This window comes from Styela clava, chromosome 10, assembly GCF_964204865.1.
Source record: "Styela clava chromosome 10, kaStyClav1.hap1.2, whole genome shotgun sequence".
Classification (NCBI taxonomy): Eukaryota; Metazoa; Chordata; class Ascidiacea; order Stolidobranchia; family Styelidae; genus Styela; species Styela clava.
Window position 1 is genome coordinate 12563838 of NC_135259.1, and position 16423 is coordinate 12580260.

Below are 16423 nucleotides of genomic sequence, written 5' to 3' on the forward strand. Positions count from 1 at the left end.
CATTTTGTGTCCAAAAAGCACTGCACCTTTACAAAAATCTGTATGTTTTGTCATGATGACGACTCTGCTATGGATGAATTTGAAACCTTCATGCAGAAAGTAGTCAGAACTGTCAAACGAAAAAATTCTAATGACTACGCAGGAAGTCAGTACTGACAATGGGTTATTGAAATGTGATTACTACACGATTTCAACTTCCACTGCCGGTTTCAGCTTTTGGCGCCTCTGCCATATGTTACTCTACCATTGTGTCTACGATGAGTACCAAAAAATAAACTGTCAAAATGATATTTAACCTCTCCATGAACAATAAAAATATTGCAACTATTCCCCGAGTCAAACCAGGTTTTCGGTTCAACAAAGAAACTTGTACATCGAAATGATCCGCACGCGTAGATTAAAACATTTAATGTTGTTAGGAAATGACATGGAAGAAAAAGTTTATCCAGAGATAATAGATGTTTTTGAACGAAACATTATGCGGAGTACAGTTTTATTATTCAGTTTGTGGGAACAATGTGTCCGGGAATGCGCAGTTCGGTTGGAATAGGAAACTGGAATATAAATTGAAAATATAAGCTCTGAGCATTCCAAATCTTGAAAAACTATTTATTGGAAGTAGCCAAACAGTCAAAATGTCTATAATAACTGCGCTATTTATCAAATATTTGTTGCAATATCTAGCTCAATCCCACGCATCTCTAATATCTGAACCAGATTATAATACCCCGGATCAACTTATAACTTTAGGTCGGATTCTTTTTTTTTTGATGCGGAGTTACTTCTTTTTGGTAGCCCAAAACATTACTTCGTGGTGATAAATTTAAAACTTTAGCACGTCCGTATTGGATTGTTTGCATTGTTCGCACAATTAATCAAATGCTAACATACTTTAGTTCATCAGGATTGTAGTTGATACATAAGCTGCAGAAAATGAATTACAAAATGAAGATTACACCTGTTTTGCTCCTTTGTTGCTTTATGGTAGCAAGTAAGTTGTATTTCATATTTTCTATTAAATTTCAATTGGAATAAATTCAACTTTTTTTAACGGCAATTGTTGTTATACCTTTTTATTGAAGTGCAATACAAATAAAACATTTCAGAAGCTCTACAGTTTGAAGAATTTGACTACAACGAAGATTTTGATGAAAATCTTTTGGACTTTTTGGACAAAAAAAATATTGAAGCTGAGATCGACCGCGATTTTGACGATGATGCAGACTTGGAACAAGATCTTGAATCAAATTTAGAAGCCGAATTCGAACGTGACTTTGAGCCTGATTATGAAAGGGATCTAGAGGTTTGTACTATATAGCCACTAGGACAAGACAGCGACAACAATGCATGCTTTCACCTTAAAAATACCACATTGTGAAATTTGTAGAGTTGCCCCGAATTTACGTAGAATCTGCTGACATTATGTGGTTGTGCTTGTCCGTTAGTCTAACAGTCTAACTTCACGTAAAAATATAAGCACATAATAAATAGTCAATGGCCATCTTATATTTGTGACCAATTTTTCCACTAAATTTGACTGTGCTTCCATGCAACCTTGCATGCAAATAAATTTTGCTTTCAAATATTTAAAATATTACTATATCAAACCTTCACTTTTTTATCTACGTTTGTTTTAGTCATGTCATACATATTGTTCCACCAAAGTTTTGATAGTGACTGCAGAACAAAATATTTTAGGACTGTAGAAAGTGTGCCTCTACGACTTTTCTAATCTTGCTCTTCTTTATTTCGAGAACTGATTTTTTAAATAAAAATCATTATAATTACCTAAATATAAAATTGTATTATTTTAATCCCATTGGTCACACGTTATCTTCTTTCTAGAAATCAAAATCGAAGAACTTTTGTGAAGAGTATAAATTATGTGAGAAAGAAGGAGGCGAGTTCAAAATTGGATGTGCAAAGTTTAGGCAGGATTATGTACACAACAATGTATTCCCTAATGTCTGGCGTAAGTTAATTGCAAATTTAAATTAAAAATTGTCTGCATCCGACTGCAGCTTATCGAAAGTTTATTGCGAGATCATATTTTTGCCTGCGATCACAACGATCGGTGAATATGAGGAGCTCCTTAGATATATCATTGAACAGTACAGTTTCACCCAAATGAAATACATATATATATCTACTAGGAGAGGCAAATTTCGAAAGGCCACACCTAACACTATTCTAATAACTCAAAGTTATAATAAACAACAACAGTTTAGCCAAATGAGCTTGGCTGTATATCCTCTATGTGTTTGAACTCATTTGAGCTCCCCCCCCCCCCCCCCCCCCCCCCCCCGCCCCTCCAAAAAATACTCAAAAATTAAAACTACAACTACAAAATTTCATTTTTAAAAATGTTGAGCACATTACAGTCAATTCTTTTCAAGTCTTCTTTAATCAGTCCAATTGCAAATCAAATCCTAGTTTGTCGTTTTGCTTCTCATCAGTTTTTTTTTATTATTTGTTTAAATTTTTGAAAGAATTAAAGTATTAATAACTTTTCTACGTTCTAACGTCGTGAAATATCTGAAAATAATTAAAAACAATATTTGAGAATGATATACTATGTATCGGTAGATAACTATTGTCGACCCTCTGGTCATTGAACTATGTATATGGACTAGAGTTATGAAATTTACACATTTTTTTGTACAGGGAAAAAAGCTGGAAAATTGTGCGTCAAGTGTCAAGAGAATTGCAAAGGAAACTCAGGAAAACATCCGTGAAACAGATTTGGTAAAGAATTTACGACCATGTGTATAACAGAAAGAGAAAGAAAAAATATAAATAGATTTAAAATTTGATTCTTTTTTTTTTCGAGTTCTCATTTCAACCCAAAAACTGATCAATGAAACTATGTGTTTTTTTTTTGTAATGAATAAAAAAATGCTAACTTTATCAAAAACAACAAGCCAATTTGAATTAATTTACTAGCAACGTGCAATCGAGATTTTGCTCATCATCAACATGGTATCATTCACAAACAAGATGTCTTCCAAAGTATTAATTAAAAAACTAGAACAATATTTGCCATCCTTGATTGTTACAACATTCAACATTGACATTTTCACCACATCTTATTCCGTTTTTAAAAAATCACGTAAACTGAGAAGTTGATCTATAGTTGCTTTCATAAATCTGTAATTAGCCGTTTTCGGTAGTGAATGTTTAATTTTTTTTATAATTCTGAGTAATGCTTTCATTCAATGTGCAAAGTCATTGATGTTTTGATGTAACTTATTCTATTGATTATTTTTTTATCAGTATAATAATAGACGTAATTTATGGATATTTGGAATAACCGTGGTATTGTCCCAAAAGTTATTTTCTTGAATTCCATCATGCAATGAAAAAATACAATGTAATTCTAATACTCAGAATACTAACTCTTCCCAATTTATTTTCTGCTAACTTTCGTGACTTTACGATTTAACGTGTTAATATATGCACAAGAATAAATTTGTGATCATAGTAAAGTTCGAAACGAATGCATTGAATGGTTATATCTGCTGTAGGTGTGAAGTATACCGCACATCTTTCAAAAGGCATGCGGGGCGCAATAATTTCCTTCTTCAAACAATTGCCGCATTAAGGCGCAATCGCAACTCGTATTACTGTGTCAAACGCTTGTGACAGTGAAACGTGTATGTGGCAATGTTTTCATTCTCCAACCTCACTTTAGTGTTGCCTGTCTTTGTTTTATCGTTCTTAGTAAGTTAGAAATTTGGTTACATCACATATACTTGCGTTAAAGTTCAAAGTGTATTTCGTTATCTGTTATTTGAATCAATCCGATTGTGCAACCTTATAATATAAGAGTATTCGGCGTCAAAATTTATAGTGCGCTTATATTATCCTCCGAAGGATTCAGTGGGGACTTCGCTAAAGTATGTTTAATAATAGTACTGAGGGAAGAATACGCAAATAAGGACATTCTTTCCCTATATTTTATAAAAAAAAAAAAAAGAGCTTGCTGACTTTTTATATTTGGGAAATCTAAGATATATGGGTAAAAATGATAATGCAAAACCACTGAGTTTTGTACGACTGAGCAATGTATACAGAACTATCGTAATTGGTGATACATATTGTTGAAAAAAAAGAGTGTGGGAAAATCCAATACAACTTCACAAGGACGTCTCCGCGTGAAATGCCTTGAATTTCACGCCACAAAATGTCAAATAATACGTTAGATGAATAAATTTGAAGAAGCGGTTCCAGAATGTTCACACATATTGATTTGAAGCTCGAAGCTCTTAAAACTGTCAACTGACTACAATCTTCGGAACTTCTTGCATCCGTCGCGTTGAAATATACCATTGCTTAGCATTGTTGAATTTAGGAAGAGTTCGCACACGAGCGAGTTCAACAATTGGCCAAATAACTTACTACTATAATTCTTTTGCGCCAACAAACTGATTCTACTTAGCAATAGCATAGACCATATGTCGGCAATAAGCGAGTGCAATTCCCGCATCACGTCGTTAAGCGTAATGATTGATTTCGACATTGATGTAGGATCACGAGTATTTGACTTAATTTTCCAATGATACTGCAATGAATGACTGTGTCGCCTTGAGTAAATAAAGTGGATATTTTATAAACTTTCGTCTAACAATAGTTGATAATTGATATAAATGCTGCTACTTGGTGTGAGAAATCGGCTTGCTTATATCATCTGCTCGCCCCAAATGATATGGTATAACTTCAATCTTATTTCCCGCGTAGCTGGTCTCCTGTTGCCAGGACAATTACAAAAATTATTGTCGGAAAACACATTTGAAAATCAAGCAATGATATGAAGTTGTCCTGTTATTTCGAATTTCTATGAAGTTGACAAATTCAAAAAATTTGGGCGTTGATTCTTGAGAATAAAAGTATATATACGCGAATAGTTGAATTTGGGCGTTGAGTTGATTTAGTCATGTTGTTAGTCTGATTGTAGGATGTCCAGGTCCAAATACCTTGTTTTGTGTCTAAATTCTGCCACGTTCGGGTTTTCTGACTATTAAATTGACATACCGCCAGGAATAGGCGAAATTCAAGTTATTGGCTTATTATCATTGTTGATGACGATACGAGCCAAAGCGGAAATTTTGCATAATACAAAGAACACTTTATGCTGGTAAAAATTTGAAAGTGGGTTGCTCAGAAAGTTAAAACGGTGAAAAAAAAAACTCATATTTTTCGTGTCATTAGTGTTTAAAATTTGCTTTATGGAATCTTGTTCAGAACTGTCAAAAGAAGCAAAATATAATAATAATTATACAGGAAGTTGGTATCGATAATGGGGTAATGTAAAATGATTTACCACACGGTTTCGAGTTCCTCTTCCGCTTTAGGCGTTAATTGCTTTTTTGTATCCGATACGAGTCATTATAGAGTTATAAATTACAAAAATATAAATTATAATTGTTTCAATCTGACAAAAAAGTTAGTATAAATGCATGATCGCCATGTGTATATGAGCATGACAATTATGGTTTTGGCATGAGAGCACGGCTCAAGTTTTCAGTTCAAGTTATGTGCTAGAACTCCATTTTTAAACGGAATGAGCGTTTATACTAGAATTTTTGCGTAGAGTTACGTTTATAGTCCAAACCCCGTTTGCACCCAAAAATACAGGTATTGAGCTAACTTTATAAAGTTTATTCGAAACGAATAAAGAGTCCAAACTATTCAATAGCTTTATTATTGTTGCATGATTTTCAGACATTTTTTTCAAGTCCTTTGTTAGCAATGATTCTCTACAAGATGTTTGGTTGCTTATTCAAAACTCATATTCATTATGAATCTAAAACGGCAATCATGTTTAAAATTCTAAGTCGAGCTTGTTATTTTCATGCAAAATTCTCCTTGCATTGTAAGCTATTTTTAGTATTTAACTTGAATGTAATCGTTTTTTTTTTCACTTTTGTATATAATTCAATAGAGCCCCTGATTAAATAATTTAATTTTTCAATAATTGTATTCCTCTATATACATACTGTTGAAGTTGACTAACGAAATGAAGATTACTCTTCTTCTCATTTGTTGTTTTATTTGCGTGGGTAAGTTCATATTTTAACTTTGCTAAAAATTAAATTAGTAAAAAAATTATTCATGGAAATATTAAATCCACTATGTTATTAACTTAGCATTCAAACACAATGTTAATGAATGTAAATATCTTAGGAACTCAACCTTTTGAGGACGATGACTACAGTGAAGATTCAGATAAAAAATCTGAGAAAGAATACGTTCGAGACTTCCTGGACGAAATGAATGTTGAAGAAATTGTACCGGATCTTGTGAGTTTCAAAGCCAAATATGAGAGGGCTTTTGAACCAGACGATGAAATGGATTTGGAGGTTGGTACAACTCAATATGAGTCTACTTATGTTTTCTATAAACTCACGTTTTCATGATCTGATGATCTGGTTTAAAAGTGATTTAATTTTTGCGTTAACCAGTATCATTCAGTGTAGCTATAGTAGCTATATGGAAAAAAACAAATGATATAAAATATTTGGAACTAATGAATTCTTTCAACTAGTGAATAAAGAAAATGAATTTTACAACTATATACCATCTTGTGGGATTATGTCCATACATAGGGCGCACAGGCCTATAAGACTCAACGTTTTTTAATGGTTATCGAGTTACCGTACAAAGCTCATTCAATAAAAAGCTCAGTGGTTATTGTATTTTATTCGAAAAAAGCGAAAAATGGCCGTTTTTTATAAAATAGTAGTACCGGTACTAGTTTCGAGTGCAGACAATAATACTCAAAGCACTACCTGATCCATACTTTAGGCGCACCGGCTTGTAAGGTTTCGGGGGAGAAAATTTAGAGAAAAGTGTGTTTTATGGTCTTTAAAATACTGACTCGTCTAATTCTAACACTTCATTTTTTCAGAAATATTCTTCACAATCCTCGTTTTGTGATGTATTTAATTTATGTGAGAGGGATTTGAATGGATTCACAGTTACATGTGCAGAATTTGGAAATGTTTACAAGCGTGATCCAATTTTGTTCTCTACTATCTGGAGTAAGTTGGAAAAAAATTCTAACTAAAATTATATCAACAAAGGTTATAAAAAAATTGAAATTGATGGTGGTAACCATAATCTTCGTCTTTTTGAATAGTAGAAAGAAAAGCTTTTGAATTCTGTCAATGCTAGGAGTAAAAATTAAAAAATTGGTTCCTTTTTTGGTTCCTTTTTTGGTTCCATTTTTGACTTTTCCTACAGAAAAGGTAGCTGTAAAGTTGTGCGGCAAGTGTCAAAAATATTGCGAGGAACGAAGAAAACTTGCTATATCAAGAAATGAACAACAGCATAAATTTTTTCCCGGCGACGTGTGATCAATCTTCGTTTGGAATTGGGGATTCATTTATGGGGAAAATACAATAAAAAGAATTTACAATATCAAAATATTACCCAAGTTTTATTCATTTTAATAAATAACTAGCAATGCGTGAAAAAATGAACATTATAGTCTTTCATCAACAAAAGATTATGACTATTTTTCCATTAAATATTTTCCTTTCCGAATTTTTAATGATTCCACCCATAGGCACGAAAAGGACTTGAGATTTTTCAAATAATTTATGACCATAAAATGAAAAGAGAAAAAGCAAGTAAAATGAAATATTTAATTTCAATTTGTTTACTTTTTATTTTTACTGTCCTGTGTGAAATGTAATTTGCACTTTCTCAATTTGTGAAAAGCTTCTCATTTGCTACACTATTTTATTTAAACAAGAATAAATTTGTAGACACAGAATATAATAATATTATGGATCGAACATTCGGGTTCATTGTAGGTTCGAGACAGCTCAGGGTTAGCAGTTATGGACTTGAACCAAAAAAATTAAAATGAAAATTTAAGTTAAATTTTCATGCAAACAAAAGAGCAATGCTCAATATATAGAAACAAAAGTAAGACCATACCTTAGTAGCTGAGTTTGCTGAAAAGATTGCTCTCATAAAAATGGCATTTTAGGGGGTTCTTCCAGCTAGTATTGTACCGAAGTATGGACCGATTGCCGCCTATATATTAGTTGTGAGAAAAATCGTGTTTTTCCAAGGCCAACGAAGATTTAGCAAAAAGATTCATAGCTCCATTTCGTGTTCATTTTGCACGCAGGTTCTGATGAAAAATTAATCGTTTTATTATTCAATTTTATTCAAACACAGAATTAGATCAAAAACTGAAATTTTCGAAGGAATTAAAAGTAGCGCGTCATTTTTGATCTTATATAAGATTTGTTTCATTAAAAGGTGACAGAGAATGTTGTTTATAAAAAACTCCTTTTTATAATAGGTCATATGGTCTTATCGAGCTGTAAACGAGTGGATCTCAAATCGCTTGCTTAGTCGCTAAGTTTGCTCAAAATAATATGCTCATTCGGTTAAAATTAGCATTGATATAGAAGTAAGACTGCTTGTGTGAAAGTTTTATATAGCATTAATATGAAAATTTTTGATTTTGTATTAAATCATTTATGATAAAAATAATTATTGATCGAGAATAACCAGCAATCAATATTTATTTATTTCTATAACTAACAGTCACAATCATGTATTTCTGGCTGGGAAGCAGTACCATGTTAAACACAACTATCTTTTCACATTACCAGTAAGAATTGAATTTATGTAGGCATATTTTATGGCATTGTCATAAGACTGAGTTTGTAGAATATAGGCAGCGATTATGATTTACTTGGCGCTAGTGACATAATATGACGAATATCAAATCAAGTCACTCAATATGTAAAACCAAACCTGTGAATCATATCATCATAATGCTCAGTTTATTTGGATTGATGAAACGTTGCGATTTCAGAAAAAAGAATCATACCTACTTGCATGCGTGTACGTGCATACCAGTCAACCTGTTTTTTTTTTTAATATTGTCTTATTCTCTCAAGGAAGCAATCAATATTTGTTATTCCACTACCTTATATTTAAGAATATGACTCACTATAAGGTCGTTTCTTGCACATATATCTCATGACCATACAATGACGCGTGGGCACACCTTTCTAATCGAGTAATGGTGTATAAGTTTATGCCTAATAGATGCGAACAAATGATCAAACCAAACTGGGTCCATAGATAACAGTTTTTATAAGTAGATAGCCGTGTCTGGTCTAGGAAAATTTATCAGTATGGTGTGTAGGTATCTAATAACTCTTTTTATTTTAGGAAGGCTACCAAGAAATTAATCTGTGACGAAAACAATGAATTATACGAATTGTCTAAGTTATGGTTGTACTAGATAATCGCTTTGTATGACATGGAAAAGATTTTATTAATTCTCTAAATTACGATTATGAATGTATTGTCTATTCTTCATAGTGACAGGTTGTTAATATTTGGCTGCACACAATTCGAAAATGTTTTATTTTTGTTGTGCTGTCTTCAATTGTCGGAAAACTATAAAAATATCATGACTGAAGGTAGTAGTTGAAGATTGAACGAATGTACAGCCTGTACCTAACTGCAGACAGGCAATTGCTTACTCTTGTCTGCCTCATAATTTCGATTCAGTAGGATTTTCTTAGAGTTGGATTCAATATTGCGTTTCTATTGACCCAGGAGAAAATTTCACCTCTCGTTCAAAGTTAATTGAAGCTATTATGTTTTCGATCCTTGTTATTTTTCTGATACTGTTCCAGATTCAAGCCATCGCTTTCATTACATACCAATAAACAGGTCAGAAAAAAACTGCATTTTGTCGAGTTGAGATATGGTTCGCAATCCCCTTCACTTGAATCTACCCAGCAAATACAGCTTGAGTAATGAATGGCCTATGATGAAAATTTACGATCTTCCCGGATAACCCTTGTTACTATTTTTCTGCTTCTAAGTTAACGTCTCATAAACTTTCTATAAAAACAGTCAGTTATTTGAATTTATAATATTTGCTATGTCTTCTAAAAATACAACTGAGCCATCAACAGAGGCAAAGACTGAAAGAAACACCAAGTTGAAAATAATTAGAGTTCCATCACTAAAATTAATGTTGTACCGTCATGACATACTTGCTTGGTTATTGGGAATGTTATTTTTAACTTGTATGATGGCGGCAATGATGGTGGCAGGTAAGACGTTAAATAATAAAATAGATAGCTTTGCTTGACCCGCATAAGTTACAAAAATGGAATATATAATTTTGATAAGTTTTTTTTACCTTGGATCGTGAAATATTGTTACGAAAAAAAACATTTTTAGTAATTTTGTAAAAATATTCATCGTTTATTTTATGTCTTCGTTCAGGGATTATTCAGATTTCTAAAGTTGTTTTTTATCCTCAATTCAAGTATACCTAAATAAAGTAATGATCTCTCTTTACTGCCAAAATAGCTGTTTGACAAATTGAACAGCGATTTCAACTTTTTAGTGTAGACGTTTTCATCTTCATCAATATCTTAGTTATAACTAACTGACTTTTTGAGAGCCCTACATTAAAACACACTATTTATGTTCTAATGACAATTTAAATGATTTGAAAGATGAACATGAGTATAAACGTGTAAAAGATTTTTGTTTCACATTTCAATTTATGAAAAATTTGAAAAACGGGTCAGTTGAATGCATTTAATCCAGCTATAGTTCCATTCTCTAAAACATAAAACCTAATTTTGTTACATGAAGGAAGTAAGGCGGGTTGGAATGCAACATCTGGATACAAACATTACAATTCTTCATCAAGTTTACGCCTAATGCCAGAACCAGAATATTGCAACGAAACAAACATAAAAGGTATTTGTAATACGTTCACGTATTCACAAATAAAAATTATACAGCTTTTCAACCGGATCTGGGATAAAAAAAAAAACTTTATTTAACCGATTTTTGAATAAAAAAATTTGCTTATAATGTGTACGTCTATTATTGAATTTGATGATATCGATTTTAAGTAATTTTCTTCTAACATGTCAGTTGTTTTAAATTTCATGTTAACTTGGATCTTTGTACTTAGTATAATGGGGGGTAAAGCATTTGTCTAATTGACAGACGAATTTAAAATGACCCAGAAAAATGCCATATTTTAATTATACGTGGGGAATCGGCTTTCGAGATGCTAAATACCATCTTGTTCGAATATATTTTAAGCGAATGTTGGAAAGTATTGAGAGTAATAGTAAACGATTTTTGCAGAATTTCATTGTACTTTCCTACTGACAGTTTCGCCCAATTTTTCTAGGTCGCCATGGAAACGGTTGTACTGGTAGATGGTACTATTGGAAACTTCCGTTAGACAAAATAACTCCCCTCAGTACAGCTATCATATGGTTGTGTTATTCTGCTCATCAAATTTCATTATGGATCACGATATTTCTAGCACAAAGTAATAAAATGAAGGTGAGTTTTAATGCAAAATTTAAATAGCATAAATACAATTTTGGTGAATATTGAACGTATGCATATCGTCACGCTAATGACCGAATTGCGTAAATCATTTTTGGCGATTTTGAGTTTTTTATAAAATAGGTATTTATGTAATGCTGCGCAACTGTCTGTTAATTCAGATTTTATTTTAAGAATTTCGAAACCCATAAAAATGGAGATTTAGTATGACATGCACATGTGTGCAATTGTTTCGTCATAATGAATTATCATTGTTACTGTTGTGACGTCACATAGGCAAAATAACCTCGGCGAAGTATTTTCGAGTTTTTGCATCTCGGATTCTAGCTTAGCGCGTATTAATTTGAATTTATACTAGAGTATAGGAAGACGTGCACTTGTGATATTCACTGTCCGAGTCCAATTCACCTTGGTTGGCTTTTATATTGGGTGCATTGCTGTTTTATTCTTTATATTTGATCTTAGTCTTATTTCGGTGGGTGTGCAGAACGTGTAATATTGATGATATATATATTTTTGAACATAAAAAATATTGGGTGCTCCCGAAGTATGCGAACCAAGATGGCGGACATCGGAACGTAACATGGGTAACAGGTTAGGGTTAGGCGATAGTTTTTTTTCCAATTTCCTTATTTTATTCCTATTATCAGTTCGGAGACTAGCCAAGAGCCTCCCGTAGTATTTATACCTAAAATTATGGCCTAACCCTAACCTAGTACACATATTACATTCCGATGTCCGCCATCTTGGTTCGCATACTTCGGGAGCCCCAAATATTGTAATTGAAACTGATTAGCTATTTTGAGGATTAGACATTGTTCGGTTATTAGCGTGACGATATGTTAGAGGGTTTTAGAGATTCTTAATCTCTTGGTATACATCATCGAATACCTCGCCTAAAATTTCACCCTTCCCCTTCAAATATTGAGCTGTAAAATCACAATTTAGATTCATAACTAGACGATAATTGTATTCGAATATCGAGAAAGTGGCGCATATGCTAAATGCTGATAGTCAGCCAAATACATAACAGATTTTCATGGGTTACAAAATTTTTTCCACCAATAGCAAAATATTTACCACCCAAAACACTCCCTAAAATAAAAATAACATACTGGTGTGTACTCAATAAGCAGATAAGAATCATTCCGCTTGAGTTTACACATTGGGTTCGAATGCAAGGGAACATATATACGCATATTATTTCGCAAAATAAAATCAAAAAATATATTTCACGTAACATATTGGAATCCTTATATTCAAGCTAAAAGAATCACTTCACCTCTACCAGTCGGCCAAATTGAAATGCTTGTAATTTTGTTTTTTTGAATTAGCAGAATTGTCGGGAAACGCAAAAGTTTGGAACAAAATTACACTGGTATAACTGGACTTTGCTGACAATCAACGCCTTGTTCTTTCTTATTCATCTTGGGCAAACACACTGGACTTATGACGGACTTGCACAAAACGTAGCATTGGGTATGTCTGGGGTCTGTAATATTTCCTGGATTTTCTTATTCGGTATCACCAATATCCAGTAAAACTCCAGTAAAAGCCGATTTGATATATATAATAACTGTACATTGTCAAACGGTTGTTTGACGTCATCTGCTGCTGATTTCATCAATATGGACTCAACTGGCTGAAATATTTGAATATTCTATCGCGAGTAGTCGTCAATCGCAGTAGAGTTTATTGTGCCGTGTTTAATTTATGTGTTTATTAAAATTAATTGTACAATATTTCTCGCAAACGAAAATAAATATTTGAATCCTTACCAGGTATTGTATTATAGATTGTCATGCGCTTGTGACTGCGCATCGTGCTTTTGAATGAGTAAGTAAAGAAACGTGTATGAGTAAAATTTAAGCGTCATTTTTATCATCCATATATCAAAATTTTCAAAGACTTAAAATGTAAACAAGCCTTAAAGTTGCCTATTTTTTTGATGTTCTAAAGAGCTTTTACAGTCAAACGAAGACTCCCAAATAGAGAAGACTCACCCCTATTTGTATCATTTATTATCATTATTTATTCAAATGACCATTTACATTTGTTTCAGCATCTTCGGAAGGTTCCGTGATTCTTGTGCTTGGTTTAATTCTTGTTCTGGAATACAAAGATCGCGGATTCATGTTTTTGTGGCCAACGAAACTTTCGTCTGATTCGATTGCAAAGCGAATACGGTAGATATATCTAAACTTATTTGAAACGAAGTGATTTCCACAGCAAATATTCACTGTGCTTTATTTTAGTTTTCTAACGAGCAAGATTTTGTACGTTGTTGTACAAAAAGCAACAAACCATAACTGAAAGCTAAGTCTGTAGATCCGCCATGATTCAGAATTATACACACAAGGAAGTAATCAATACTACAATATATCCTGGTATTCTGATACGTGGAATATTAAATTACAGACCCAATTACGAACCAATAAAGATCGTGCGTAAGTACCACGGATACTTAATATGCTGGGCAACAACATATACATTCTGGTACCATCCGATGGAGAACACGTGGGGACATGTACTTGGCTTTATTCATGGAGGAATGTTGTTTTTGCAGGGAAGTCTTATATACACGAGATTCCATTTAAATAGGTGAGATGCTTTTTCTCGCCACGGATGCATATTATCTAGACTAGATAATACCGCGGTGTAATGAATTTTAATGAACTTTAAAGTGTAATTTACTAAGCGTATAGTATTTTATTCTAAATCTAGGCTAGACAAAGCGGGTCATGGAAACTGAAAAATATCTTTAAATTGTACTAACCAAATAATTCATGTTCATTTTCATGTCAATTTTAACAATGTATGCAAGTTATCACATTTATACTCATCTCATATGATGTATATAAATAATGCGTAAAATATTTGAAATTCTCTTTAGATATTGGAGATTACTCAATGAAATATGGGTGATAATCCACGGCTCTTTCATGGCCTTCCAAACTAGACACGGGGAAGTAGAAGCAAGACAACAATGGCCCTTATATTTTTTAGGTTTTGGACTTATTCTGTCATGCACACAGGTATAATGAGAAAAATTGTACGTTTACTTTTTATGATTTTATATTATTACATAAAAGTGATCCATGTTATTTATAGATTTTCGGACTTACTTTTTGGAGAAAAATTCATTTTGCATTTCGTGCTATACCACCCCTGTTGTTTTTTGTGATCTCTCTCATTCTCTGCGGAACTGAAGTAATAAGGTATCCTATTTTGAGACTGTATCTGAACTTAAATTTGATTTTAAGGTTCATTGAAGACCTTCCTGATAACCTCACACTAGCAATGCAAGTTGGTGTAGAGCGCTAAAACAGCTAGGAATACAGACCCTACAGTGAAATTTAAAGTCTTTCTGTCGCTAAAATTAATTGCCGAACAGTCGTGACTCTAATTATAATATCATTTTAAGTATTTAATTTTGGGCTCTGCTTGTTCAAGCGTTCTTCCACGGTTCTTCGATAACGTTCAACTGTGGAGCATGCTCGGTTTCGTGAACATTCACCAACATGAACATTTTATCCATATTTTAGAGGCAATGCACCAGGAGAGTCAAGTTTTGCAAGATTGCGAGAAATATTTTACATTCCATTAGAAATGTACTTGATACTAATTGCAATATGGCTACTTATATATTTGATGCTCAAATTGGAGAAACATGTAATCGATGATTCTGATTCCAGTTATAACGTTACGGTAAACGGCATATCAGAAATATCATTTATAAATGGCTACTTCACATAGAAATCAAATTAAAATGACTTTTTTTCAGAATCTTGGTGTTGGAGAAACGGAGGTAACGGTCATCAGCAATGAAAACATTGTTAATGAGGAAAGATCGACTAACACCTCAAATCGTACGAATGAAAATTCTACGGAAGGTAAACAACAAAATTTGCTGCTACTTGTGTATGCGATCTCATGTTGTGTGATCTTACTGATTTTAAATAAGGTTAAGGTTAAAAACTGAATTCAGTGAGAATTTCTTCATGAGATTAAATGCATAACAACGTGGCAGCCAAATTGGTGAAGTTTTGACATTCGTTTGAGATCACTTTGTGCAAGTGGCATCGCATACATATGTGACAACCAAATTTTTCATGAGATAAAATTATGTAGAAACAAGTACAAACTCAATATGTTTACATGATTCAAAAATTGGACCTGTTGATTACAAATTTTTAATCGATTTTATGTAATATATGTTACCATTTTCTAAAATACCAAATTGTTTTTATATTAATCCCCCCGAGTCCCACTTCCCCCAGTTTCTACTGTTTTGGAAATGTCACTGGAACGCTTCTATATTATATCTAGTACACATCTGCATATGACTTCTGGTACAATTCAATCAACTTCTGAATGGAATTTTGCTTCCATTCTTCTGTTGTTATACTCAATTTTACATTTCAACAATAATACAACCTTTTCACTTTTATCGTAGATATTTGCACGGATGCACAGGATATTGATGAAGAAGAGCAACACAATTCTTCAATTTTGAAGCAAGCTCTTGGGATCACTGGATTTTTATTAATTCATGCTATTATGATTGTTTTGTCTTATTTTATACAATGGATGGATGTGAACATGTCAAACTCAAATATTATGTTCATCATGGTTGCCATATTTACTGTATGCTGGAGTATTGCTGCCATGATGGCAAGGCTTGCCTTGAATTCCGTAAAATAATTTAACAACATGTATTTTATTAGTTATTATTTAAGAATTTGATTTTGAATTGTATATTTGAACATTGATGAGTATTCCTAATATATCAACAAGGTCGAACGTTATCATGTGGAAATGAATCTACTGCTTAGCAGATTTAATTATCAACTGACAGGTAACTAACTTATCGAGGTCGCGTCAGATTTCTCGAGTTGATTAAACTATATTAGACCATATTCCAAAAGTGCAAGAGCGCTCGATAAAACACCCATAGCCCCAAGGGGATGCTCAAAGTCTTTCGTCTGTTCGCCGTCGGGCGGTGTGAATTGCTTTGTGTAACTCATTGTTTAAAAGCATAACTACAAACATA

At 32.9% G+C, this 16423-nt stretch overlaps 3 protein-coding genes across 4 annotated transcripts; all 3 read left to right on the forward strand.

The window, feature by feature from the left end:
* Positions 1-890: 890 nt before the first annotated feature.
* Positions 891-3493, forward strand: LOC120338210 (uncharacterized). Its single transcript, XM_078116801.1, has 4 exons — positions 891-991; positions 1107-1303; positions 1846-1972; positions 2665-3493. The coding sequence occupies exons 1-4, from the start codon at positions 934-936 to the stop codon at positions 2733-2735; spliced, it is 453 nt and encodes a 150-aa protein (XP_077972927.1). The 5' UTR covers positions 891-933; the 3' UTR covers positions 2736-3493.
* A 2446-nt stretch (positions 3494-5939) lies between these two features.
* On the forward strand, positions 5940-7760 carry LOC120337721 (uncharacterized). The gene is made up of 4 exons (XM_039405605.2): positions 5940-6059; positions 6184-6359; positions 6908-7040; positions 7243-7760. The coding sequence occupies exons 1-4, from the start codon at positions 6017-6019 to the stop codon at positions 7353-7355; spliced, it is 465 nt and encodes a 154-aa protein (XP_039261539.2). The 5' UTR covers positions 5940-6016; the 3' UTR covers positions 7356-7760.
* Positions 7761-9757: 1997 nt separating this feature from the next.
* LOC120337714 (uncharacterized) lies at positions 9758-16178 on the forward strand. 2 transcript variants are annotated; one of them, XM_078117045.1, is made up of 11 exons: positions 9758-10100; positions 10654-10761; positions 11207-11364; positions 12705-12849; positions 13433-13556; positions 13789-13971; positions 14264-14405; positions 14482-14588; positions 14916-15078; positions 15155-15263; positions 15827-16178. In XM_078117045.1, exons 1-11 carry the CDS (start codon positions 9926-9928, stop codon positions 16072-16074), a joined length of 1662 nt encoding a protein of 553 aa, XP_077973171.1. In that variant the 5' UTR covers positions 9758-9925; the 3' UTR covers positions 16075-16178. The 2 variants fall into 2 exon arrangements, with proteins under 2 accessions (XP_077973171.1, XP_077973172.1); XM_078117046.1 differs by having other exon boundaries at positions 9772-10100; positions 12708-12849.
* The last annotated feature ends 245 nt before the right edge of the window (positions 16179-16423 follow it).